General features: G+C 47.9%; 1 protein-coding gene across 1 annotated transcript in view; it reads right to left on the minus strand.

Annotated features, from left to right (window-relative positions):
• LOC146855867 (vomeronasal type-2 receptor 1-like) overlaps positions 1-26,756 on the minus strand; it is a 148,003-nt gene that overhangs the window by 115,483 nt on the left and 5,764 nt on the right. Inside the window, exons 2-3 of the mRNA XM_085651186.1 lie at positions 14,664-14,890; positions 13,196-13,659 (exon numbers count right to left, since the gene is read on the minus strand). Of these exons, the coding sequence (XP_085507312.1) occupies positions 13,196-13,659; positions 14,664-14,890 (691 nt within the window). The remainder of the gene's footprint in view (positions 1-13,195; positions 13,660-14,663; positions 14,891-26,756) is intronic.

Below are 26,756 nucleotides of genomic sequence, written 5' to 3' on the forward strand. Positions count from 1 at the left end.
AGCTTCGTAGCGGAAGGGGGGGAGGTGAACCCTCTGGGTTCTCCCGGAGACGAAGGAGGTGGTCCAATCCAGGGCCTTCTCCTGGATTCCGGCGTGGTGGAGGCGTGCTCTTAGTGTGCGGTGGCAGACTGTGTCGAAAGCTGCTGACCGGTCCAGGAGGATGAGGGCCGCGGTTTCTCCATTGTCGAGCATGATCCTGATGTCGTTGGTGGCGGCGATGAGGGCAGTTTTGGTGCTGTGGTTGCTGCGGAACCCGGACTGGGACGGGTCCAAGATGTTGTTCTCTTCGAGGAAGCTGGTCAGTTGTTTGTTGACGGCCTTTTCGATGACCTTCGCCGGGAACGGGAGCAGGGAGATGGGTCGGAAGTTCTTCAGGTCCTTGGGGTCCGCCTGGGTTGATCTCTGTGTGCTTCCAGCTCTCCGGGAAGGTCGCTGTCTCGAAGGAGATGTTGATGGTTTTCCGGAGGTGGGGTGCGATGGTGCTGCTTGATTTGTTGAAGATGTGGTGTGGGCAGGGGTCTTCCAGGGATCTGGAGTGGACGGTGTTCATGATCTTGATGGTGTTGTCGTTGTTGATGTTGGTCCAGGCGAGCAGGCGGTTGGTGCGGATGGTGGTCATTGGAGCGGGGGTGTCGGCTGTTGCCGGGGTGGCGATGGCGTCGAAGCTGTCGTGGATGTCTGCGATCTTGCAATGGAAGGAGGTGGCCAGCGAGTCGCACAGGTCTTGTGATGGTGGGATGTCGCTGGTGTTGGAGCTGGGGTTGGAGAGTTCCTTCACGATGCTGAAGAGCTCTTTGCTGTTGTGTGCGTTGTTGTCTAGGCGGTCTCTGAAGGCGGTCCTTTTGGCAGATCTGATGAGTTGGTGGTGTTGGCGGGTGGCGTTCCTGTGGGCTGTGTAGCTTTCCGGTGTTCTTTCGCTGGTCCAGTTTTTTTCTAGTTTTCGGCAGGTTTGCTTGGGGGCCTGGAGGTCTTCGGTGAACCAGCTGGCTCTCTTGTTGGTGTGGGTTTTGGGGGGCTTCTTGAGCGGGGCGAGGGTGTTGGCGCAGTCGTTGATCCACTGTCTGAGACGGCTGGCTGCCGCGTTGGGGTTAGTCGGGTCTGCGGGTGGGCTCTGGGCGAGGGCGGCGGTTAGCTGGTCCTCGGTGATCTTGCCCCAGCTGCGGCGAGGCATCTGCTGGGTGCGGTGGTGTGTGGTGGGTTTCCGGAAGGTGAAGTGGATGCAGCTGTGGTCGGTCCAGTGGAGTTCGGTGGTGCGGTCGAAGGAGACGTGGGTGCCCGCTGAGAAGATGGGGTCAATTGTGTGGCCGGCAGAGTGAGTGGCTGCTTTCACAAACGATTTTCCTCGGCTGAGGGAGAAGCCTGTAGAATGGTACAAGCAGGTTGATCGCTTTGTTAAAATCTCGAAAGTGCTGTGGATTGATTTGAACACATTGTTTGACATCGTGGTTCCAGGGGATTTATGGTCTGCATGCAAGGTTGCCCTTGAATGGCCGACTTCAGAGCCAGAAAGGGATCCTGTCACAAATGGTCCGTCACCAATAGTTATGAAAAAGTTTGAGCAGGTGATCATATGGTTAAAATTAAAAATCTCGCCTCAAGATATTGATTGGTTTAAGATAGATCGGACTGTTCAAGAACCAAAAGAGACGGTGCATGAGTATTATGAGCGACTTTTGCAAGCCTTCAAACAGTACAGTGGGTTAGATGCCTTAGATTCTAAGGACATGGGACAGTTTATTTAAAAGTTTGTGTTGGGATTGAGGCCAGAGGTTAGTCTCATGATACAGCATCATTTGATTTGCTGGCAGAACAAGCCGGTAGATGAAATCTTGCGGTATGACAGATACTGCAGTGATGAGGTAGATTCGAAACACAGGAAGTTGAAAGATAAACTGATGCTTGTCTAGATGCAAACAGCCCATGCTCAGCCTAACGAAGGGACGTTAGGGAGGAGACAGGGAAATACCCATGAAGGAAATCAGAATGTGCAAGGTCAGGGAAGAGCAAAATCTGTTGATCCCAAGACAAGAGTGGATGTGGCGACATTGAAAAAGACCACTGCGTGTCATCTTTGTCACCAGATTGGACATTGGAAGCGCGAATGTCCTTTGAACCCGATTAACTAAGTGCAGCAGGAGGTAGAGATAGTTTAGGTACCCGTACCTGAAGCGGTGCCTACAGTGACTAGACCAAGGTCGATGAAAGGGGGGACGTTCAGTCCGAAGGTACAAGTTCCCCAGCCACCGAGGGTTCAGCAGAGAATCCAGACTTACCAACAGATGCCCCTGTTTGAAGGGTATGATGAGTTCAGCCCAGACCCGTTGGCATGCCGGTGCCTGAGGGGGGAGGAAGACTGCACACTTGGGGCAGTCTTGGAGGTAGACCAGAGGGGACCATTTGTGGAAGCAGATGTTGATGGTCACCCTACCACCTTTTTGGTTGACACTGGTGCTACCCGTTCTACTGTAAGATCAGTAACCCTGGGCGTAGTTCGCGTAGTAGCGCTATGCGTAGCTACGTGAAGTACACTATGCAATACGCGAGATACGCGTAGCACTGTGCGAACTGCGTAGTACGCTGTTCGCAATGATTGCACAGTGCCGGAAGCTTGTCCCCATTGTGCAATCATTGCAAATGGCATCTTGCACAGTGCAAGCGGTCGTTTTCTGCCGCTCGAGTAGATGTTTGCTCGAGCGGCAGCTTTCTCAACGCGGACTGGTAGATTCTCATCGCGAGCGGTCATGAGCATACGCGACCACTCGCAATGAGAAAACTGACCTTCCCGCTTTGAGAATCTCGCTGGGAGGTTTATTTTCCACGCTCGCGATCAGCAACTTGATGTTGTTGATCGCAAACGAGGAAAAAGTCTCGCCAGGATGTCATTTTGCTTGCACGCGGTCGCCAACTTCATGTTGAGGACCGCGAGTGAGCAAAAAATGTCAACTACGCTACGCTACACGATTTTGACTGTGCTACGTGCAATTCACACAGCGCGAAGTAGCACAAACTACGCAAACTTCGCGAGCGTAGCGTATTTGTCCGCCCAGGGTTAAAGATCAGCAGTAGTCCCTAACCTACCCCTCTCGGGACAATCGATCCAAGTTGTTGGAGTAGCAACTAAGGAAATGACTAGTCCATTAACAGAACTGATTCCTGTGAGATTAGTAACTTTCCGAGATCGACACCAGTTTGTAGTGTGACTCGAGTCCAGTTTGCCTGTTAGGAAGAGATTTACTGTGTAAGTTGAATTGTACCATCTATTGCACACCTAAGGGAGTTGAAGTACAGACAAAGGATGATGATGCGATCTTTAAAGTTGCCAATCAGCACTTGTGTATAGAGATGTACCCTGCGCTGACCGTGGAAGAGCTCCCACTTGATCTGAGAGACTCTGTGTCACACGAGGTGTGGGACTTCACCAGAGAAGAGATTGGGTTGATCAAAGGTGTAGAGCCAGTGAAGATTCAGGTCAAGCAGAATGTAGAATTTCCTAGGACACCTCAGTACAATTTGTCACCCAAGACTATTGCAGGAATCAAACCTGTAATCGAGTCTATGATCAAGCAAGGAATTCTGAAGGAGATCATCGGTAGCCCATGTAATTCACCTATCATGGGACTACAGAAACCGAGTGGGAAATTCAGGATCGTGCAAGACCTGCGAAAGGTCAACACGATAGTTGTTCCATGTTGCCCAGTGGTACCGAATCCATCTGTGATACTGTTTCAGATTCCATGCGAAGCCGAGTGGTTTACGGTGATTGATCTGTGTCAAGCATTCTTCTCGATACCACTCCATGAGGAAAGCCAATTTATTTTTGCTTTCCGGCTGGAAAATTGTGTGTTAACGTGGTGTCGTATTCCTCAAGGGTATATAGAGAGTCCATCGATCTTTAATCAGATCCTGAAGAAGAATCTTGAAAGTCTTGTGTTGGCGCAGAACTCAGTTCTCATGCAATACATCGACGACTTGATTATCGTGTCAGAAACGGAAGACGCTTGCAGGATCGATACGATTGCTTTGCTGAACCATTTGGCAGAGAATTGATATAGGGTGTCTCCGAACAAACTGCAGTACTGTTTTGAGCAAAGTACAGTATTTGGGTCACAGAATTGAGGGGTGCAAGAGGAAGGTGTCACCAGATCGAACTGAGGCAATTATGAACATGCCCATGCTTACCACACAGAGAGAGGTCAGAATGTTCCTGGGGATGGATGGCTACTGTCGCCAATGGATTCCCAATTTCTCCTTCGAGGCAAAGCCTTTACAGTGGCTAACACACAAGGATGTGAGTGATCCGGTTCCATGGGACAACAACTGTTTAATGTTGTTTTTAAAGCTGAGAGAAGCTATGTGTCGTGCTCCGGCTTTAGGAATGCTCGATTACAGCAAGGCTTTCTCGTTGTTCTGTTGCGAGAGAGAAGGTTGTGCATTGTCAGTTCTGACTCAGAATCATGGAGGTGTCCGTAGACCAGTTGCCTACTTTTCAGCTACTTTATGATGGGACACCCCTGACTGTTTACGTGCCACATTCTGTGAGTTGTTGATGATGAGGACCAAAACACAACACCGTACGAACAACAGATTAACCCCTTGCACGCCCGGCAAATTCCGCCACGGTGCGAGGGGGGGGCGGGGCTGGGCGTGGCGCCCAGGTACTCAGGACGGTTCCCGGCCATCATAAATCACGGTGGGCGTGTGCTCATGACGGCCGGAAGCCGTCCGAACTACACCCACTAATTAATTCGTCCGCACAGGCGGGGAATTAGCCGCGCGTGGGCGGAGCGGCAATGGTTGGACAGCTCCCGGCTGTCATGAGCACACGACTACCGTGACTCATGATGACTGGGAGCCGTCATGAGCATGGAACTGGTTAAGAGGCTATGAGCAAGTTATACTTGCCGCAGAAAATGTGACTTTGAGGAGGTGTTCTGTTTTGAATCCTGCGACATTGATGCCTATTCCAAATGCAGATGATGAAGATTGTGAGGACCATGATTGTCTTGATGTGACTGAACTATGCACCAAACCAAGACTGGACATTGTCGATGAACCACTCCCTGACCCTGATGAAATTTTCTTTTTGGACAGTTCATGCTTAAAGGACATTGTTGGTCGACTAAGAGCAGCATTTGCTCAATGTACCATCACAGGAGTTGTTGAGGCTTCTTGTTTAGAAGGAGTACACTCCGCACAGGTAGCTGAAATCATCGATTTGACCCATGCCTGTTTGGCTGCTGATCAGATTCGGATAACGATTTACACCGACAGTCAGTACGGGTTTGGTGTGGTTCATGACTTTGGGCAGTTATGGTCACAGAGAGGTTTCATGACATTTTCAGGTTCGCCCATCAGAAATGGGGAATATGTGAGGCAGTTGTTAGAAGCATTACAGTGTCCCAAGGAAATTGCAGTTGTTAAATGTTCTTCTCATGGGAAAGGGACTGATTTTGTTTCGTAATAATTATGCAGGCAAAGTTGCCCATTTCTGTGCAGAACAAGGATGCATATTTACGGGTAGGTTACACTGGAGAGAGCCAAGAAAGAACCGAGCTCAGCATGATGTTAGCCATGGCAGAAACTTGGGAGGAACTAAAACGATTGCAAGATGAGGTTACAGAACAGGAACGACATGGCTGGATAAGGTCAGGATGTGAGAAGGGAGATGTGGATGTGTGGGTGTCCAGTGATGGTTGAGCTGTGTTGCCGGAAAGTTTGTTGAGCCCAATGGCAAGATTGATACATGGTGCAGTACACCTTGGCAGAGATGCAATGGTGCGAGTGTTTAGACAAACATGGTACAATCCGAGGTTTCGTGCTGTTGCTGAAGCTGCATGCCAGAGATGTGTTACGTGCCAACAGATGAATGCAGGAAAGAAGACTGTGGTTACTTTGAGTCACATTGGGAGGTCAGGAGGACCTTTCAATAGGATGCAGTTGGATTTCATTGAGATGCCAAAATGTAATGGGTTAAGGTACATTTTGGTTGTGGTGTGTGTTTTCTCAAGATGGGTGGAGGCTTACCCAACACGTAGATGTGACACTCTCACTGTAGCTAAGCTGTTGTTGAGGGAGCTTATCCCCAGGTTCGGTTTTCCGACCTCGTTGGGATCAGATAGAGGGACACATTTCCACAGCGAAATCATGAAGTTGCTTTGTGCTGCATTGTATGTGGATCAGAGATTGCATTGCAGCTATCGACCTGAGGCTTCTGGGATTGTGGAGCAGGTTAATGGAACTTTAAAAGCACGGATGGCAAAAGTGTGCACCTCGACGTCCCTGAAATGGCCTGATGCATTGCCTTTGGTCCTTATGAGTCTCCGCAGTGTCCCAGACAGGAGAACTGGGTTATCAGCACACAAAATTTTGATGGGGAGGGCAATGCGACTGCCAGCAATACCAGCTACCTCTCTAATTAGCATCACTGATGACTTGATTCTCGATAACTGCAAAGGACTGGCTGATGTGGTCCCTTCTGTGTCTCAGCAGGTGCAAGCAGCAACTGTTCCAGCTTCGAGTGACCTGTGCCGCGACCTGTGTCCGGGAGATTGTGTGCTTGTTCATAAGCACGTGAGGAAGAGTTGCCTGGATGTTCGGTGGCATGGCCCGTACCAGGTGATACTGGTCACGAACACAGCAGTGAAGTGTGGAGGGTTGCCGAACTGGGTGCATGCCTCTCATACCCGCAGAGTTCCAGCACCCTTGGAAGAAACAGCCCTTCTTGTGAATGAAAATCCAGCTGAGGTGGCAGGGCCATTTGAGAGGGCAAGTCAAGCTGTGAGGGTTGCTGACGCAGCTGGTTGTGCACTGGATCGAGCTGAAGGGGGTTGCGACAATCAGAGCCCCGAATTTGACTCGGACGGAGAAAGTAATGCTGTGGGTGGAGTGGAGTCAAATTCAGCCAAAAAAGAAAGTAGTGCACAGGGTACTCAGGGAGAGTGCAGAACTGCGACGAGAGCAGAAGAGGTTTGGCCCGTGAGCCAGAGACGGCTGAACCTGAGGTTGGCTCCTGCGAGAGAGCTTGCCCCAGTCTCTGAAACATCTGAATCTGAACAGAGTGATGAAGAATAAGCTCGGGGAGGCCTGAGGAGGTCCAGGAGAGCAAGAGTGCCGTCTCAGAGGTACGCCACACCAGAGTGGACGTATGTTGTGACCGATGCCAGTAGTGGTGAGTTTGGGGAGGTTGAGGTTCGTGACTGTGGTCAGCAAGATCCAGAACGTGAAAATCGACGTGGGATTGGTGGTCCCAGGTCTCGAAATCGAAGTAGTACTGACCCTAATGGTTCCGAATCCCCCACTTCTGAGTAAGGTCCGTGAACTGATACTGCAAAGATTGGTCTTTCCCACGTTTGGGTTTGAGGCACGACCCATGAAATAATCATTCATCATCTTGAACTTTTGCAACATGTTTTAGAGATTCTGGGATCTGATCTTATTTTGGACTGAAAGTGAACTTGTTGTAAATAAAAGTCTATAAAGAAGATAACCAAGGCCCGAGTGGAAGAAGAATAAACTTAGGGACTTTCCGCAGAGATGACAAAAGATGGCTAGGGAAGTCTTTCTGTGGACTGTGTGAATAAGGAACTGAAATTGCAAAGGGGATTTCCAGCTCTTGAAGTATTGTTCGAACTGGTTAGCAAGCGACGTTTGGAGGAGAAAGAGACTCTTAATTAATTGCTGCTGAAACCAAGAACTTTGAGAACTTATGAGATCATGGATTCTGTAGATACCCATCATAGATTCAAATTAGTAGTAGGCACACTTGTAGGTGTAGTGATAGTCTCTATAATCATACTAGTTGTAGTTTCATATATTGTTCCACATGAGCAGGGAGCGGAGGTACAGGGGACACGTAAACCTACCACTTCTAGCCAAAAGAAGGTCACCATAAGAGCTGAAAGAGCTTTACTAATCGAAGAGAGTCGTAGATTTCACATACATTTGTCTAAAGGTGATTTTAAGCTTAATGCAAATGCAAGGCTGCTATATGAGTATGTGGATGCGATGGATGCGAAGGACTGCTATGTATGTATGCAATTACCTGCCGCAGTGGACGAGGGTATCAGATATCACCATCTTCCACTGACGTATGGGATTTCATGTAGTTTATTGCTTAGTATTTTTTATGGAAGAGGTCAGTTTGAGTATTTATTTTCCAATTACGATGCAGTGCTTCCTGAAGTTCCAGCTTACAATCACCTGAACAAGTACGACTATTACAAGTCAGGGGACAGGCTTAGGAAGTACTTCATACCATCTTTGGAACTGGATATGGCTTATGCTCATCATCATAACTTGACCTGTTCATTGTCAGATGTAGAAAAGAAGTTTGTAGATCAGGTAGAAGATAGATATAGAAAACTAACTCAGACCCGAGATACAGGAGACAGTCCAGTAGATTGGACTGATGAAGAAAGATTACACAGAGCCAAAGGGAGTTATGGTCCTGTAGCATTGGACAGGGAGCAGAGAGGGAAGTTGTGTGTGAGACGTTGCCAGACCTACTACGAAAAAGTCTCGGTGGGTTAGCGTACATGTGATCATATTTTCACTATGGAAGATTCTGCTAAGAACTTTTTGCAAGGCTCTATGCAAGTGATTTCCACTGTATATTATGTGTGTGGAAAGACTGCCTATGTCAGGTTGCCTGCGAATTGGTATGGTACGTGCTATTTGGGAATTATTTTTCCAAAGATTTACCATGCAGAGGTTTTGGAGCTTTTGGAGGATGGACAGCATTCGAGTGAAGGGGAGCTGAGAGTGCCGGAGGAGTGATTAGAGATGTCTTTGGAGCAATGATACAGAGTTTGGGTGTGGTTTTGAATGATGTGAAGATCAGACGATTGGCGACTGTGGTTGATGAGTTGTTGATGAATACAGCAAAATCACTGTTACTTGTGGATGGAGAGATTTTATCGATAAGGACGATGGTTTTGCTTTAGATGTATTATTAGCAAAAGAGGGCGGAGTCTGTAAATTATTGAAGGTCCAGGAATGTTGCACGTATATTCCAGACAACAGCAAGGATCTGGAGAAATATATAAGCAACATTACTACGATCCACCATGAGATAGAGGATTTGACTGAAGAGGGGGTGTGGGAAAAGGTTGGTAAAGGATTTAGTCGAGTGGGAAGGTGGTTTGCCAATTTGGGGAAAGGCTTCCTTGGCTTTGTGTTAAGACCACTCATCATCATTGTGGTTTGTGTGGTTTGCTTGTGGGGTCTTATCAGAGCCTATAAGTGGTATAAAGGAAATAGAATTGAGAGAGCTCTTAGAGCAAGTGAAATGCGAATGGCCAGACTCCAGGACAGTCAATATGAGAATCTTAAGAATATGGAGAGACTCCGACGGAGAAGGATGGCAACAAGTACTGTTTAGGTCGGTTCTTTCTCCAAGGGAATTGAGAAATGGTGTGATGACACTAGTCATCAAAGGGGGGAACTGATAGAGCGCTATGTATTTCTGAAATTTGTAGGGGTGCATTATAATCACTGTTAGTCCGCACCCACATATTTAGTGGAGCCATAGTAACGTGAGACTTAGAATTGTAATACTGAGGCAGCACCTAGTAGAAAGAATTAGAAATGTAACCATGTCATTTATGAAGAGCAATGTCATAGTTAATTGAAAATGTATTTTAGTTAATGCATAATGATTGGTTTTCATGTAATGTGATGCATTAGGTTTAAACGTGCACCATATGAAGCCTGCTCGTGTAGTTTTCCTATTCATATATGTAGAGTAATGAAATTAATGTTTATAGTGTGAAATCAGAAATGCATGTTTAAACTGTGTAAAGGCCTGAATCGCATATACGGTAAGAGAAAGGCCTGTTCGTTATGTTAGCTAAATATTGTTGTCTGAAAATGGTTTCCCTTGGTAAGGCTTTGGGTTTCAGAGATGTTAGAAAGTCTCAGAGAAGTGGAAAGTTTCTCATTCTTATGTTTCTGTTGCAGGTGCAAGGACACCTCGCTCGTTAGTGAACTAACCCTTTGTTTTAGGAGTTAGGAGTGCTTGAGAAGCCACCATGGGAGTATACTGGAATGCAGGGATGATACTTTCGGCGGAGAAGGTGCCTGGGACCCAAGGACGAATAAACCATCGTTGGTAGGGAGACAAGTTTCAGTGGAAACTACTAAAGACCTGGCTGAAGAGGTGTGCCGGAGGGCGTGTTCTACGTTTTTGGGATTTTGAATTAGGGACAGTGCCCTGTGGGTTGGGCAATTGAGGTTTCGATGGGGAGCTAGAAGGAGCATCTTAGAGCGAGCTCTGACAAAGTGAGTGTACTTCTAAGGAAGTCTTTACTTCTGACACCTTTTTTACCCTCTTGCTTGGGGAAAATGCTAAGTAGGGATGTCACTTTAGAGATAGAGTAGGGATAGACAACCTGATTTTCTTTTTAGGTTAATGACTTCTAATATAGAGATTGGAGCCGTTATTGCTTGTCTAATGATTCTTGAACTGACTATTCTTCTTATTCTGAGTCGGATGAGACTCCTGCATAGACTCTTTTTTGTATTAGTGTTAATTTATTTTCTTAACTTTCTTAACTTCGTGCTGAGGTGCTTGTATGTGAAATTACTTTTGGCTTTGTAATAAATCCTTAATTTTAAGATTTAGAGTCAGTGGTCCTTTAGAGTTCAAATTTGATTTGATTGATTATGTGTTGAAATGTGGATTTCCTCCCCTCTACACTTTTTAGCAGATAAAAAGATCCTGGCGACCTGAAAGGATTCTTGGTGATGGTAAGACAGATAAGAATCCGGCTTTATCAGGGGCAAGAAACATCTTGCATCTGTGACCGTGTAGAGAGTATTGATCTGGACAACAACATTCTTGCTAGCCCCGGCATAATGGTGGCCCATTCAAGACATAGGAACAAAGTCGTCATGTCATTGCAAACAGTACGATTCACAAGAAAGCAGCGTTTGCAACCCCAAGACACATTTTTGGTACTATTAAAAACGTTTTGGGAGTCACAAAATAGATGTACCAACCCATTGAATTGTGATTCGATATGGGAAGTATCAATAGTTTACAATGCCAAGTGAGGGTGCAAACCACTGATGAGTTCCTGACAGCTCAAAGGAGGCGTTCTCTGATTTTCAAAGGGGAAGGTTTCTCTTCGGACACTGCATTATGAATCATGTAGTAAGCTTTGGGAGCAGCAGTCAGTGGTCCAGGAGACGATATTGTCCCAAATTGGTAATTTTTTTATAAAGTAACACCTAATTCTTCGAGAACAGCTGATTTAAAAAAAGTTTTCCATCTGTGAATGCAAGCACCGGGATTGTCATCTGCTGTTCCCTGTAGGCTCTTTTCGTTTATTTTTAGCCAATCACTGGATGTTGCAAATAGAAACCTGCCTAATTGATCATCAATATGCAGATCATACTGCAGCCCCTCTATGACAGGAGGTTTTTGCAATGCAGCCTTTTAGTACATAGTTCGCTCTGCCACTTACACAAGGAATTGTTACAGTTGCATACCTTTTCATTTTACCAGCGTGCCCATTCAAAGTAGATAAGCAGTTATTGCACTTGAATGAGGTTGAGTCCAGTCATCAATCAGTCAATCCATCAAAAAGGTTAAGGTTTGGAAAACGAAGTGAGAAAAAATGCTACATACCTTTCGAAAAGCCATATACCGCTATAATCGCCTCTATATATGCCTTTTTAACAGCCAGTAATACATAATTACCTTTGGTCACTTTTGGGGCAATTGAGTTAAAAATCCTGTTTTGTAACCACAATTTAAAGACATCTTCTTGGGCGTAAGTCCCCATACAACCTGGTGAAAATAATGCTTACATGGCACGCCACAGAATCAGTGGAATATTTAATTATTGTCGCTTTAGTACCTGTGCAGTCTTTGTTATGGCATAGTGAAAATGTGCAATGGACAAATGTGTTGTGTGAATTGCAAGATACATGAGAAATGGAGGGGCTCTAACAATAGAGCTCACAAATTCTTTCAAACAACTCCTGTGGTAAAAAAACACGAATGTTAAAAGACTACCCAGGGCAGGTGGTATCCATTCACAAAGTAGCAGTAACCTTCTTGGACAGCTTCCACTCAGTTGATGGAATTGCGATGGAAAAAGCATCCCGTTGCGCCATTTTTGTGCAAATTTGACACATTACTGCGCTATGAAAAGTCAGAAGAACCCTGCGAGAAGTGCAGCAGGACTGGTAGCTGGAAAATGGTTTAAAACCTGTCCCAGGTTGCCCTGGATATTCCGCCTCCAACCGGGGGAAGTGGTTGGAAGGCCAAGGGGTTCTGAGGTGAAAGAGGTATTGTTCAATACGTATTATGTTTGTTTTGATGGAAGGTGCACCATTATTCATTTTACGCCACCACCTTCCAGATATTTAGCCCTAAAATCCATAAGTTTTACTGGAAGTTCTAATGAAAAGTCCATTAAATAGTCAATTACTTTAAGATCGGGGATTCCCCGAGAAGCATTATCTCTCTGCTGTAGCAAATCACCATTGTGCTTTAAGAAAACTATGTGAAGCATGCAGGCGGTAGGGTAGCAAGAGTGCCATAGGCCCCGGGGCAAGTAAGGATAAGTGACCCCCTGACTACTGTTTCGGTAATAAAATACAGCAATAATGAGTGCTCTTGCCAGGTCTCTGGACCCTGAGTAATTTATAAATCTATGAGTTTTCTTCCACCACTTTAAATTAATATGAAAGTAGTTCTGCTTTATGCCCTCCATGTTTCACCCTTTCTGTCCCTGCTCTCATTTGAGGGTTTTCCTACTACCTGTGCTAATATTTTGCCATGCCCACTTCAGTAGCTGTCTTAACAACCTTTTGCTCTTCTGTCAACCTTTTAATTTTACTCACATGCAAACTATTTTCTTTCCTCTTGCAGTGACATTATTTTTTAAAGAAGAGCAAGAGTGATAACACCCACCTGCCAAGGTTGCACGTCGTGCAGACTAGAACATTCATATCCTTTAGAGTCACAGGAGAGAAGGTTGTGGATGGCGTGGGCAAACACATAAACAGCTTTGTAAGCAGTGTAGCTAAACCTTAGGTCTTTTCCATCAGACACCGAGCTGGGCAGAGTTTCCAGCTGCTCATGTCCTGTACTCAGAAGGTCTGATGAAGATATCCTCTGAAGACATCAAAGGCCGGTTTAGATACTGGAATTCTTGAAATCCATGTATCTCTGTTGCATTAATACCTGGCCCTATTGTTCCATTTAACATGTTCCACAGATCTCGTCTGAAAAACAGCGGGGAGCCCATAAGACTAGAACTGGCAACCCAGATCTTTTCAGTCACTCCCTGAGCAACCAGCTCTGTCATTACTGGTATAACCTCCGGGGCGAAGGCGTACACAATGATAACTCTTACTGTGGACTCCTTGATTGTTCTGATGATGCTGAGGATTCTGTCTCTGGTGCTATCAGGTCTTAGTGTTTCAAGGAAAGCCACACAAACGCCGCTTTGAGAAAATTCTTTCTTCATTTCTTGGATATCATGCATGCCATATTCCGTGTATGAGCTTAGAATTCCAACCCAAGTCCATCCAAAGTGGATCACCAGCTGCGACAATATGTAGGGAATTTTCTCAGTGCTGGGATTGGAGCGCACAAATGTAGGAAACTGGATCTTATCTTTCAGAATGGGAACTCCAGAGCCATAGCTGATCGACAAAATTGAATATAAAAGTGCTGTCTAGAAAATTATTTTCTCACCATCAAAACCACAATCCAAATAAAACACTCTGAACCCATTTTCATCAACTGCTCACATCCTAGGAGTTTTCCTTATTTACATACTCAATGAGCCTTCATACCACCAGGCTTTGAAAGGCTCTACTTGAAAAGCTGTGCTTAATCAATAATCAGTTTAAATTCTGCAAGTCACCGAAATCATGGGTCTTACCATCCTGATCCTAGACTTGTGATCCCAGTTAACTCTGCTCAAATTATCTGTTGCATCACAATACCCTCTTGGGTATATTATAAAAGCTGGGATAGATGCAAGTCACTATTTCGAAATATAATGCCAATGTTGATTTTATTATGCAGAACATGACTTTCTACATAAACACCTCATTCAACACAACGACCCCCCTACCACCATAGACATCCAACTAACCAAATGCAGCCAGCTCGCCCCACAGGACACCACCTCCATCATGAACTCGGTCCACTCAGGGGCCCCAACAGACCCATGCCCTCATCACATCTTCAACCTAGGCGAAGCCAGAATCAGTCATGTACTCAGCACCTTGTTCAACACCTCAATTACCACAGCCACCTTCCCCGAGGACTGGAAACAACTACCAACCGATCTACCTGCTCCCGTTCCTGGTCAAAGTATTAGAAAAAAACATCAACCAACAACTCTCCACATATCTGGATGGAACCTCCTACTTGATCCTCCCAATCCGGATTCTGCAGCAACCACAGTACAGAGACAACCCTCATCATGTCTACCGACAACCTTCAAGCCCTATTCAACTGAGGGGAGACTGCAGTCCTGATCCTGCTAGACCTCTTGGCAGCCTTTGGTATGGTCTCCATCCACACACTCATCCCAAGGCTGCACAACATAAGCATCCAAGGAGCCGCTCTCAGGAGGATCACCTCTTTCCTCACCAGAAGAACACAAAAAGTCTGCCTTCCCCCTTCACCTCCATACCCAAGGAAATCATCTGTGTCATATCGTAAGGATCCTAACTCAACCCCACCATCTTCAAAACTTGTATAACACCTCTGGCCAGTATCGCCAAAACCCATGGACTCAAAATCATATCCGATGCAAAAAACACACAACTCATCCTCTCGCTCTCCGAAGACACTACCGACACCAAGACCAACTTCCACAATTACATGACAGAGGTCACCAACTGGATGAAGGATAACTGCCTGAAGCTCAATAGAGACAAAACAGAGATACTAATTTTCGGAAATAAAAGCTCCCTATGGGGCTCATCCTGGTGGCCCTCAGAACTCAGACCTACTCCTACCCCCACTGACCACGCTAAGAACCTAGGATTTATTCTGAACAGGAAGCTAACCACGATGACCCAGGTCAACTCCGTCTCCTCCTCCTGCTTCTTTATCCTTCACATGCTTTGTAAGATATTTAAATTGCTACCCCAAAGGTCAAGATGCACCATCACCCAGGCCCTCATCTCCAGATGACTGGGTTACAGCAACGCTCTATATGCAGGGATCGCAGCTCACCTCCTCCAGGGATTGCAGAGCATAAAGAATGCCTCAGCCAGACTGGATCTCCCTATATAAACCCACATCCCCCCTACTTCAGGGAACTCTTTTGACTCCCTGTACAGAAAAGATGCCCGTTCAAGCTCGTAACCCATGCATTCAAGGCCCTACACAACAGCGGACTGTGAGAAGTTGGCCTGGTATATGATGCTCACTAGTTAAAGTGATCACCTTGTACCATGCCAAGCAACCCTTATGGTGTGGTTGTAAGTCAACCTTTTCGGACTAGCTGCCCTAGTGGTAGCGTAGGCTAAGCAGTCTTTGAGGCTAAACTCGTGAAGTGTGTTAAGCCAGCTGTTTTACCAAATGTAACCCCCTTTTATACCAATGAAAGGACACCACACATATATATATTCAAAATATATACGTATTTATTTCTCAAAGTAACCCCTAGTCTCTTTATGAGCACAGGAGCCCAAATCGTCAAACAAGATTATCACAGAATACACAGAAGTTGCACTTTATATGGATAGGCCCTGGTGGCCACTCGAACCATATACTAAAATAGTGGTATAAGTACCACGAACAGAAAAGGGAAAAGGCCTAAGGCCTCTAGAATCGCTGGGCCTACAAGGAGCTAACGTCAGTTAGTGACCAGGAGGTCCACGGGTGGCGTGTGCAGAGCAAATAGTCACACGCGTGCTCCCATAGGTTTCAATGGGTGCGTAAAAAGTACAAAGTTACTGCAAAGGAGATCTTCCGGGTTAACTAGGAACTTAAGATTTGGAACACAGGCACTAGAGATGTATTACTACACTTGGGCACCGGAGTACCAGCTTTACCTCACCCACAGGAAGCGGGTGCATAGGCCTCAAAGTGCGTCGGGTTTCGTCTATCTGTTCCGTTGAGCCTGGGACAAAGATGCTGCAGGCGGTCGGTCCGGGAGAGATGCGGTGGATCCAAGGGTGGATCGGAGTTGCAGAAGACCTGAAAGCAGAGGGGACAGTGTTCACAGTCACTAGCCAGTGACCGGCGTGGCACCAGGTAGGTACCAGGCGATGTCGGGTGCAAACAGGTGATGAGGGGTAGCTTGTCTCCGCAGCCACGTGGTCCCTGAAGGTCGACGACGTCCAGGCGTCGGCTCACGAGCTGTCCCACGCAGGCTCTCGCTGTCGGCGGTGTCGGCGACTTGGTCGAAGCAAACAAGCCTTGGCAAAAGCAATTGTAGGAGGATTCGGAAATCAGCTGTTGGTTCTGACCAGCAAGGTCAGAGGGATTGCTCCTTTGGAGAGGAGCAAGGGCCAGTCTGGAGCAACCAGACCAGCGGTGTTTTTTGTAGAGTTCGTCGCCAAGATGGCCACTAGCCAGCGGGCCAGCAACCGGTTAGGCGCGTCGAGTGGCAAAATGCAGAAGGGCCCCACGCAGATCGTGGAGATGCTGGAGGGCTCACCTTTGGTGCAAATGCTGCTCGAGAGTTGGGCGTCTCAGATCCCAAAGCACAACTTGGAGGGAGCCTCGGTTGTTGCACTTGTCAGCTTGTCGTAGTCGATTCAAGATGGCTGGCTCCACGTGTCTCGGTGCCTCCACGGGTCTCCTCTTTTCAGGGACTGTGGATCGGGCGGTGAGAGGTCTGGAGGTCCAGGTCTTGTCAGTCTCTGGGCTCGGGCTCCGGCGGGAGGCGGCGGCAAAGCAGACGTTGATTCGCTGGATGGTGCTTGCGTTAGCAAGGTGGCCACTCCCTGACCACAGGGGAGATTGGCTTCAGTCCTCTGTGCAGCAGAGCGTCGAAGTTCCCGTCTTCTTCTTAGTGTTAAGTTGATTCCAGGATGTCTGAAGTCTTAGGACACAGCTCCTACCTTTAAGCGGATTCTAGGGGCCGGACTACCTGCTAGGTCCCTCCCTATGGGTGGGACCAGGAAGGGGGGTGGTTACACCCCCAATCCTTTGTCCAGCTCGCCCCAGGCCCGGGACTGGTGTGCCCCAGGACCGGTTTGAACTGGCATATGCACCGAGGCTCCTTGTGAGCCACAGGCATGTCTGGTTTCTTTCAAGCCCTACCTGACCAATACACAAAATCCTGTCTGGGGTGGTGCACGCACCTCCCCTGGCAGGAAACCCTTTGTCCACACCTCCCAAGCTGGAAGGACTCCCAGCAGCAGGAGGGCAGACTTGTGTCTGTGGTGGCAGCATCCATTTTGTGGAGCTGAGGCTATGTCTGATTTTACCCGGGTTTCAGGTACTGTACATGTCGTGTCCCTCTAGAAGGGTGGAATGCTAACCCCGTCGCCAGAATTGGCGAGGGGTTAGTATTCCAATTCGTATGACACCTTACTCGACATGTTTTGATAAAGCCAAACCAAAGATAGCATTTAACCGCGAGGTTCATAATGCACTTAAGAGTATATGGTATGACGATACCTGGAAACAGTAGAAGGAAGTTGTTCCGACCACTGCAGACAGGCTCAGCTCATGCCAGAGCACCATCTCACATGGAACCAAGCACTCTGCCTTCAGGATTGTTAAGGCCTGCCATAGGAGTGACTTATAGGTTACCAGGTGTCCAATTTAAGGTTAGGTATAGGTATACTACACCTAAGTAAGAGGTGATTACACCAACTTACCCCAGCTGAGTGATCAGCCAGTTGTGTCAAATTGTTAGGCCAAGCCTGGGGTGGCATAATACATGCTTCAGCCCTTGGCAGGCCTTGGGTACACCAATGCCCTGGGTACCTAGTGTACACTGGTACAGGGGCTGACAGGGTGATCCACTTCCAATTGGTTATGCACCTAGGGTGCATAGTTTTAATTTAGTAGAGAGAACAGCAGGCTGGGGGTCTGATTGGCAGGCCCACAGCCTCAATATGTCAAAAACCAGTGAAGCAAAAAGCAAAAATTTGGGGTGACCATAGGATAGCAGACCCTACTCTCCTACACAACCCCCCCCAAACGCTGGGACATTAAACTAGCCTTGACCAGTCTCGTCTTCATGTCCTAAGTGGAAGTACCTGGAGAGACCATCTGCATTCCCATGGTCAGTACCTGGCCGGTGCTCCACTGTAAAGTCCATCCCCTGTAGGGAAATGGACCACCAAAGCAGTTTGGGGTTTTCACCCTTCATCTGATTTAGCCACAAGAGGGGCTTATGGTCGGTCTGAATCTTGAAGTGAGTGCCAAACAAGTATGGCCTCAGCTTCTTCAGGGCCCACACCACAGCAAAGGCCTCCCTCTCAATAGCTGACCAATTCTTCTCTCTGGGGGTCAACCTTCTGCTAATAAAAGCAATGGGTTGGTCTTGACCATCTACATTAAGTTGTGACAGCACAGCTCCCACACCCAACTCAGAAGCATCTGTTTGGACAATAAACTCTTTGGAGTAGTCAGGACTTTTCAGGATAGGTGCAGAGCACATGGCCTCCTTCAGGTCATCAAATGCCTTTTGACAGCTTACTGTCCACTGAACCTTTTTGGGCATCTTCTTGGATGTCAGATCATTAAGAGGAGTCACAATGGACCCATAGTTCTTAACAAACTTCCTGTAGTACCCAGTCAAGCCCAAGAAAGCTCGAACTTGAGTCTGGGTGGTTGGAGGGGACCAGTCCTTGATGGATTGTATCTTACTCTCCAGTGGTTGAACTTGGCCTCCACCTACAAGGTGGCCCAAATATACAACCTTACTCTGCCCTATCTGGCACTTTGTAGCCTTGATAGTGAGGCCTGCCCTTTGCAGAGCCTCAAGAGCCTTCTTCAGGTGGATCAGGTGATCCTCCCAGGTGGAGCTAAAGACAGCAATGTCATCAAGATATGCTGCGCAAAAGTCATCCAACCCAGTGAGGACTTGGTTCACCAGCCTTTGGAAGGTGGCAGGTGCATTCTTCAGACCAAAGGGCATCACCACAAACTGGTAGTGCCCACCTGGGATTGAGAATGCTGTTTTGGCCTTAGACTCCTCAGCTAATCTGATTTGCCAATAGCCAGCTGTTAAGTCAAATGTGCTCAAAAACTTTGCAGAAGCTAGTTTGTCTATGAGCTCATCTGCCCTTGGAATAGGGTGTGCATCTGTCCTGGTGACAGCATTGAGTCCTCTGTAATCCACACAGAACCTCATCTCTCTCTTGCCATCTTTGGTGTGAGGTTTGGGGACCAGAACCACTGGGCTAGCCCAGGGGCTCTCTGAGGGTTCAATGACACCTAATTCCAGCATTTTATGTACCTCAGCCTTTATACAGTCCCTGACGTGGTCAGGTTGTCTGTAAAGCTTGTTCTTTACAGGCAGACTGTCACCAGTGTCCACCACATGGGTACACCAGTCAGTTTGACTAGGTATCAAGGAAAACATATGTGAAAATGATTGTAGAACCTGTCTACATTCAGTCTGCTGATGGGCAGTGAGGTTGCCTCCAAGGGTCACTCCTTCAACTGAGCCATCTTCAGGGTTCTGAGACAACAGGTCTGGGAGAGGGTCACTCTCTTCCTCCTGTCCCTCATCTGTAGCCATGAGCAAGCCCATGTCTGCCCTGTCAACATATGCTTTAAGCCTGTTAACATGGAGTACCCTGTGGGGACTCCTGGGAGTTCCTAGGTCGACCAAGTAGGTGACCTCTCCCTTCTTTTCCAGGATTGTATGGGGTCCAGACCATTTGTCTTGGAGTGCTGCTGGGGCCACTGGCTCCAACACCCATACCTTCTGTCCTGGCTGAAACTCAACCAAGACAGCCTTTTGGTCATGCCAAGCTTTCTGTAAGGCCTGGCTTGCCTCAAGGTTTTTGGATGCCTTCTCCATATACTCAGCCATCCTGGAGCGGAGACCAAGTACATAGTCCACTATGTCTAGCTTAGGCTTTTTGAGAGGTAACTCCCAGCCTTCCTTCACCAAACACAGTGGGCCTCTCACAGGGTGCCCAAACAACAATTCAAAGGGGCTGTAGCCAACTCCTTTTTGTGGGACCTCTCTGTAAGCAAACAGAAGGCAGGGTAGAAGGATGTCCCATCTTCGCCTGAGCTTTTCAGGTAATCCTTTGATCATACCCTTTAGGGTCTTGTTGAATCTCTCAACAAGCCCATTGCATTGTGGGTGATAAGGGGTGGTGAACTTGTAGTTGACACCACATTCCTTCCACATAGCTGTCAAGTATCCTGACATAAAGTTGGTACCTCTGTCAGATACTACCTCCTTAGGAAACCCCACTCTGGAGAATACTCCCAGCAGGGCCCTGGCCACAACAGGTGCTGTAGTGGTCCTAAGGGGAATTGCCTCTGGATACCTGGTGGCATGATCCACTACCACCAGTATAAATCTGTGCCCAGATGCAGTGGGAGGATCCATGGGACCCACTATGTCTATTCCCACTCTTTCAAAGGGGACCCCCACCACAGGTAGTGGTATTAGGGGGGCCTTTGTTGTGCCACCTGATTTGCCACTGGCTTGGCAGGTAACACAGGAGCGACAAAACTCCTTTGTATCTTCATTCATGTGAGGCCAGTGAAAGTGAGGGACAAGTCTGTCCCAAGTCTTGTTCTGGCCTAAGTGTCCTGCTAAAGGAATGTCATGGGCCAAGGTAAGAAGGAAGCCCCTAAATTGCAGAGGTATAACCAACCTCCTGGTAGCACCAGGCTTGGGGTCTCTAGCCTCTGAATAAAGGAGCCCTTTATCCCAATACACTTTATGGGTACCTTGAGCATTCCCAGCAGCCTCAGCAGCAGCCAGCTGTCTGAGGGGTTCAAGAGAGGGACAGGATAACTGAGCCTGCCTCAAGTCAGCCCTTGAAGGTCCCCCTGTCCCCAGAAACTCAACCTGATCAGGTTCAAGCTCTTCAGGGACAGTTCCTTCAGGGTCCTCTAGATCAGCTTCCTGGGAAGGCTGATCATCACTCTGAGGCAGGGGGGAAGGCACAGCCTTGACCCTCCTGTTCTTCTTCTTGGTAGGTGCTTGGTCCATTGTTCCAGGATCCAAGACCTGAGGTTCAGTGAGGCACTTTTTGGCCTGTGACCTGGTCACAGCAAGGACATGTGATGATATACCTAACATCTCTGCATGAGTCCTGTACTCCACTTCTGACCATAGAGAACTCTCTAGGTCATTGCCCAACAAACATTCTACTGGGAGGTCTGCACTAACCACAACCCTTTTGAGGCCAGTTACCCCTCCCCATGAGAAGTTAACAACTGCCACACTATGTGAAGTAGTGGCATTGCTGGCATTGGTCACCAGGTAGTTCTCACCTGGTATGTACTGTCCAGGGTCCACAAAGCCTGGTGTCACCATAGTGACACTGGCACAAGTGTCCCTGTAGGCTTGAGCCACTTTGTCATTAATTAAAGGAGTCTGTCTGTACTTGCCCAGGTTACTGGGGCTCACAGTCAGGGACAAATCAATGTCCCCATCACAGATCAAGACTGCCTGTGTCAGGGTTCTGTCTAAGTCAGAATCTCCTTCAGTTCCCATAGTGATTCCCACTACACCCTTTGTCTGGGGACCAACACTGCTAACAGTAGTACTGGGAGCAGGTGCCTTAGGGGCAACAGTGTTGGGGGCTCCACCCTTTTTGCAATCACTAGTCCAGTGAGTTGTATTTTTGCAATGATTGCACCAGGGTTTCTTTTGACCTTCTTTCTTCTTTTTGGACTGTTGTTGGGACCCACCCTCCTTAGCAGTAGTTTGGGGCCCTGTTGAAGACTTCTGGTCTTTAGATTTCTGATCTCCACCCTTTTGGTCTGTTTTCTTCTGATCACCCCCTTGGCCCTGGTTCTGGTTCTTTTGCTTAACCCTGGTTCTGACCCATTTGTCTGCCTTCTTTCCCAATTCTTGGGGAGAGGTCAGATCAGAGTCAACCAAGTGTTGATGCAGTTGCTGGTTTTGACAGTTATTTAAAATCTGTTCTCTCATCATCAAATTATACAATCCTGTAAAATCAGATACCTTACTTCCCAGCAACCAACCCTCCAAAGCCTTAGTGGCACATTCAACATATTCAGACCAGTCCTGAGTCTGTGTCTTTTGGGTGTCTCTGAACATTAACCTGTACTGTTCAGTGGTTAAGCCTAACCCATCTACCAGAACACTCTTCAGGACTCTGTAATTTCTGACATCCTCTTCTCTAACAGTGAGGAGTCTGTCTCTGCCTCTTCCTTCAAAGGAGAGCCAGAGGATTGCTGCCCACTGGTCTTCAGGAACCTGCTGTACTTTGCAGGCTCTCTCAAGAGCAGTTATCCATTTGTGGATGTCATCCCCACTTTTGTAGGGGGGCACAACCTTAGACAGGTTCCTATTGTCAAAGACCCTATCTTTGTCCTTAGGGACAATGCTGCCACCAGTGGGTATAGACCCACTCTCTCTAGGTTGCCTAGCTTTGTTCAGTTTTTCTTCCATCAGGGCTACTTCTAGCTCCTGCTTCCTGATCCTCAGCTGGGCTTCCTGCATTCTGGCCTCATGTTCCCTCCTCTGAGGGGTGGTCATCCTTTTCCTGGAGTGACCTTGAGAGCCTCTAGAGCCATGAGAAGCATTGGAGTCACCAGAGCGATTCCTTTGCCTCCCAAGCCCTGTGTTAAGTCCACTGGGGAGATCCAATGGGGTAAACCCATTGTCAGTCCCCAATAGCCTTAGTTTAGCTGGGCCAAGTATAATACTTGGCACTGGGCTAGTTCTCCCTTCATCATCACTACTTTCTGTATCCTCACCACTTTCCTCCCCTGTAGTATGATTCTCATCTAAGGGATGGCTATTGGAACTGGGTACCTCTGTAGTATCTTCAGAAGGGGGGCCTCCTGTTCCTGACCCTAAGGGGGCTAACTGGGAAGCTTTCTTGAGTTCTCTCTGATTCTCATCATTTTGTAAGAGTTCTCTGAGCTCAGCAGAGTTAGGGTTCTTGGGCTGTTTAAGGCCCCTAAGAGTTGCCAAATGCCTGAGCTCATTCTGATTAAGGGTAGCAAAGCTGGATGGTGCCCTCTGGGGGTCACTCTCAACAGAGATGGGTACAGTGGACCCCTCTGCCCCGGCCATTGCTCTTAAGTGTGGGTGGATGTGTTGCAATCTACCTACACTTGGGTTTACCTACTAAACCTATCTAGTAGTTGTAGTCAGGGTGTGCTACTCCCTTTGCTCTACAACAACTAAGTTCAGTAGAACTTATGTATATCTAATCTTGTTTTATATGTACCTACAGGTACCTATGTGATCTTTCAATTGGTAACCAAGAGATTACAATGGTAAAACACAGCAAGCTCAAATCCAACCGCTGCTCACCAATGTGAGAAGTTGGCCTGGTATATGATGCTCACTAGTTAAAGTGATCACCTTGTACCATGCCAAGCAACCCTTATGGTGTGGTTGTAAGTCAACCTTTTCGGACTAGCTGCCCTAGTGGTAGCGTAGGCTAAGCAGTCTTTGAGGCTAAACTCGTGAAGCGTGTTAAGCCAGCTGTTTTACCAAATGTAACCCCCTTTTATACCAATGAAAGGACACCACACAGATATATATTCAAAATATATACGTATTTATTTCTCAAAGTAACCCCTAGTCTCTTTATGAGCACGGGAGCCCAAATCGTCAAACAAGATTATCACAGAATACACAGAAGTTGCACTTTATATGGATAGGCCCTGGTGGCCACTCGAACCATATACTAAAATAGTGGTATAAGTACCACGAACAGAAAAGGGAAAAGGCCTAAGGCCTCTAGAATCGCTGGGCCTACAAGGAGCTAACGTCAGTTAGTGACCAGGAGGTCCACGGGTGGCGTGTGCAGAGCAAATAGTCACACGCGTGCTCCCATAGGTTTCAATGGGTGCGTAAAAAGTACAAAGTTACTGCAAAGGAGATCTTCCGGGTTAACTAGGAACTTAAGATTTGGAACACAGGCACTAGAGATGTATTACTACACTTGGGCACCGGAGTACCAGCTTTACCTCACCCACAGGAAGCGGGTGCATAGGCCTCAAAGTGCGTCGGGTTTCGTCTATCTGTTCCGTTGAGCCTGGGGCAAAGATGCTGCAGGCGGTCGGTCCGGGAGAGATGCGGTGGATCCAAGGGTGGATCGGAGTTGCAGAAGACCTGAAAGCAGAGGGGACAGTGTTCACAGTCACTAGCCAGTGACCGGCGTGGCACCAGGTAGGTACCAGGCGATGTCGGGTGCAAACAGGTGATGAGGGGTAGCTTGTCTCCGCAGCCACGTGGTCCCTGAAGGTCGACGACGTCCAGGCGTCGGCTCACGAGCTGTCCCACGCAGGCTCTCGCTGTCGGCGGTGTCGGCGACTTGGTCGAAGCAAACAAGCCTTGGCAAAAGCAATTGTAGGAGGATTCGGAAATCAGCTGTTGGTTCTGACCAGCAAGGTCAGAGGGATTGCTCCTTTGGAGAGGAGCAAGGGCCAGTCTGGAGCAACCAGACCAGCGGTGTTTTTTGTAGAGTTCGTCGCCAAGATGGCCACTAGCCAGCGGGCCAGCAACCGGTTAGGCGCGTCGAGTGGCAAAATGCAGAAGGGCCCCACGCAGATCGTGGAGATGCTGGAGGGCTCACCTTTGGTGCAAATGCTGCTCGAGAGTTGGGCGTCTCAGATCCCAAAGCACAACTTGGAGGGAGCCTCGGTTGTTGCACTTGTCAGCTTGTCGTAGTCGATCCAAGATGGCTGGCTCCACGTGTCTCGGTGCCTCCACGGGTCTCCTCTTTTTAGGGACTGTGGATCGGGCGGTGAGAGGTCTGGAGGTCCAGGTCTTGTCAGTCTCTGGGCTCGGGCTCCGGCGGGAGGCGGCGGCAAAGCAGACGTTGATTCGCTGGATGGTGCTTGCGTTAGCAAGGTGGTCACTCCCTGACCACAGCGGAGATTGGCTTCAGTCCTCTGTGCAGCAGAGCGTCGAAGTTCCCGTCTTCTTCTTAGTGTTAAGTTGATTCCAGGATGTCTGAAGTCTTAGGACACAGCTCCTACCTTTAAGCGGATTCTAGGGGCCGGACTACCTGCTAGGTCCCTCCCTATGGGTGGGACCAGGAAGGGGGGTGGTTACACCCCCAATCCTTTGTCCAGCTCGCCCCAGGCCCGGGACTGGTGTGCCCCAGGACCGGTTTGAACTGGCATATGCACCGAGGCTCCTTGTGAGCCACAGGCATGTCTGGTTTCTTTCAAGCCCTACCTGACCAATACACAAAATCCTGTCTGGGGTGGTGCACGCACCTCCCCTGGCAGGAAACCCTTTGTCCACACCTCCCAAGCTGGAAGGACTCCCAGCAGCAGGAGGGCAGACTTGTGTCTGTGGTGGCAGCATCCATTTTGTGGAGCTGAGGCTATGTCTGATTTTACCCGGGTTTCAGGTACTGTACATGTCGTGTCCCTCTAGAAGGGTGGAATGCTAACCCCGTCGCCAGAATTGGCGAGGGGTTAGTATTCCAATTCGTATGACACCTTACTCGACATGTTTTGATAAAGCCAAACCAAAGATAGCATTTAACCGCGAGGTTCATAATGCACTTAAGAGTATATGGTATGACGATACCTGGAAACAGTAGAAGGAAGTTGTTCCGACCACTGCAGACAGGCTCAGCTCATGCCAGAGCACCATCTCACATGGAACCAAGCACTCTGCCTTCAGGATTGTTAAGGCCTGCCATAGGAGTGACTTATAGGTTACCAGGTGTCCCATTTAAGGTTAGGTATAGGTATACTACACCTAAGTAAGAGGTGATTACACCAACTTACCCCAGCTGAGTGATCAGCCAGTTGTGTCAAATTGTTAGGCCAAGCCTGGGGTGGCATAATACATGCTTCAGCCCTTGGCAGGCCTTGGGTACACCAATGCCCTGGGTACCTAGTGTACACTGGTACAGGGGCTGACAGGGTGATCCACTTCCAATTGGTTATGCACCTAGGGTGCATAGTTTTAATTTAGTAGAGAGAACAGCAGGCTGGGGGTCTGATTGGCAGGCCCACAGCCTCAATATGTCAAAAACCAGTGAAGCAAAAAGCAAAAATTTGGGGTGACCATAGGATAGCAGACCCTACTCTCCTACACGGACCCACCTATTTGAACCACAGCCTGAACTTCCATCAGCCCACCAGACACCTCAGCTCCGAGTCCCTTTCTCTACCCCTCACCACCTGCATCTGACATAGTAGATGCGGAAGTCGCTCCTTCTCCTACGTAGCAGCAAAGATGTGGAATGAGCTACCCTTTCATCTGCTGACCTCCCCTTCTCTTCTAGAGTTCTGAAAGTCCCTGAAGACCTGGCTATTTGGCTAATCAACTGGACCCTGCCAGCACCTGGATACCCACATGGGTGACAAGAAGCGCTCAACAAATCTACTGATTGACTGATTGATTTCAGATTAACAACATATACAATTTGTTTTACAGTGCAAATGGCAGCAGTGGCAGTGTTTATTGTTTGAAACGTGCATTGGCATGTGCACTAATGCACACTCAATTTGTAGGTGTTTAGCGAAAATATCGAGTTTTAAATTTCGACCTACAATAATATCGTGTTTTTAATATCGTAGGTAAAGAATATCGAAGTCAAGAATATCGATGGACAGAATATCGATCCCAAGGTAAGTAATATCGAAGTTAATAATATCGAAGTAA

The sequence above is a fragment of the Triturus cristatus genome, chromosome 4_1 (assembly GCF_964204655.1).
Source record: "Triturus cristatus chromosome 4_1, aTriCri1.1, whole genome shotgun sequence".
In the NCBI taxonomy this organism is placed as follows: Eukaryota; Metazoa; Chordata; class Amphibia; order Caudata; family Salamandridae; genus Triturus; species Triturus cristatus.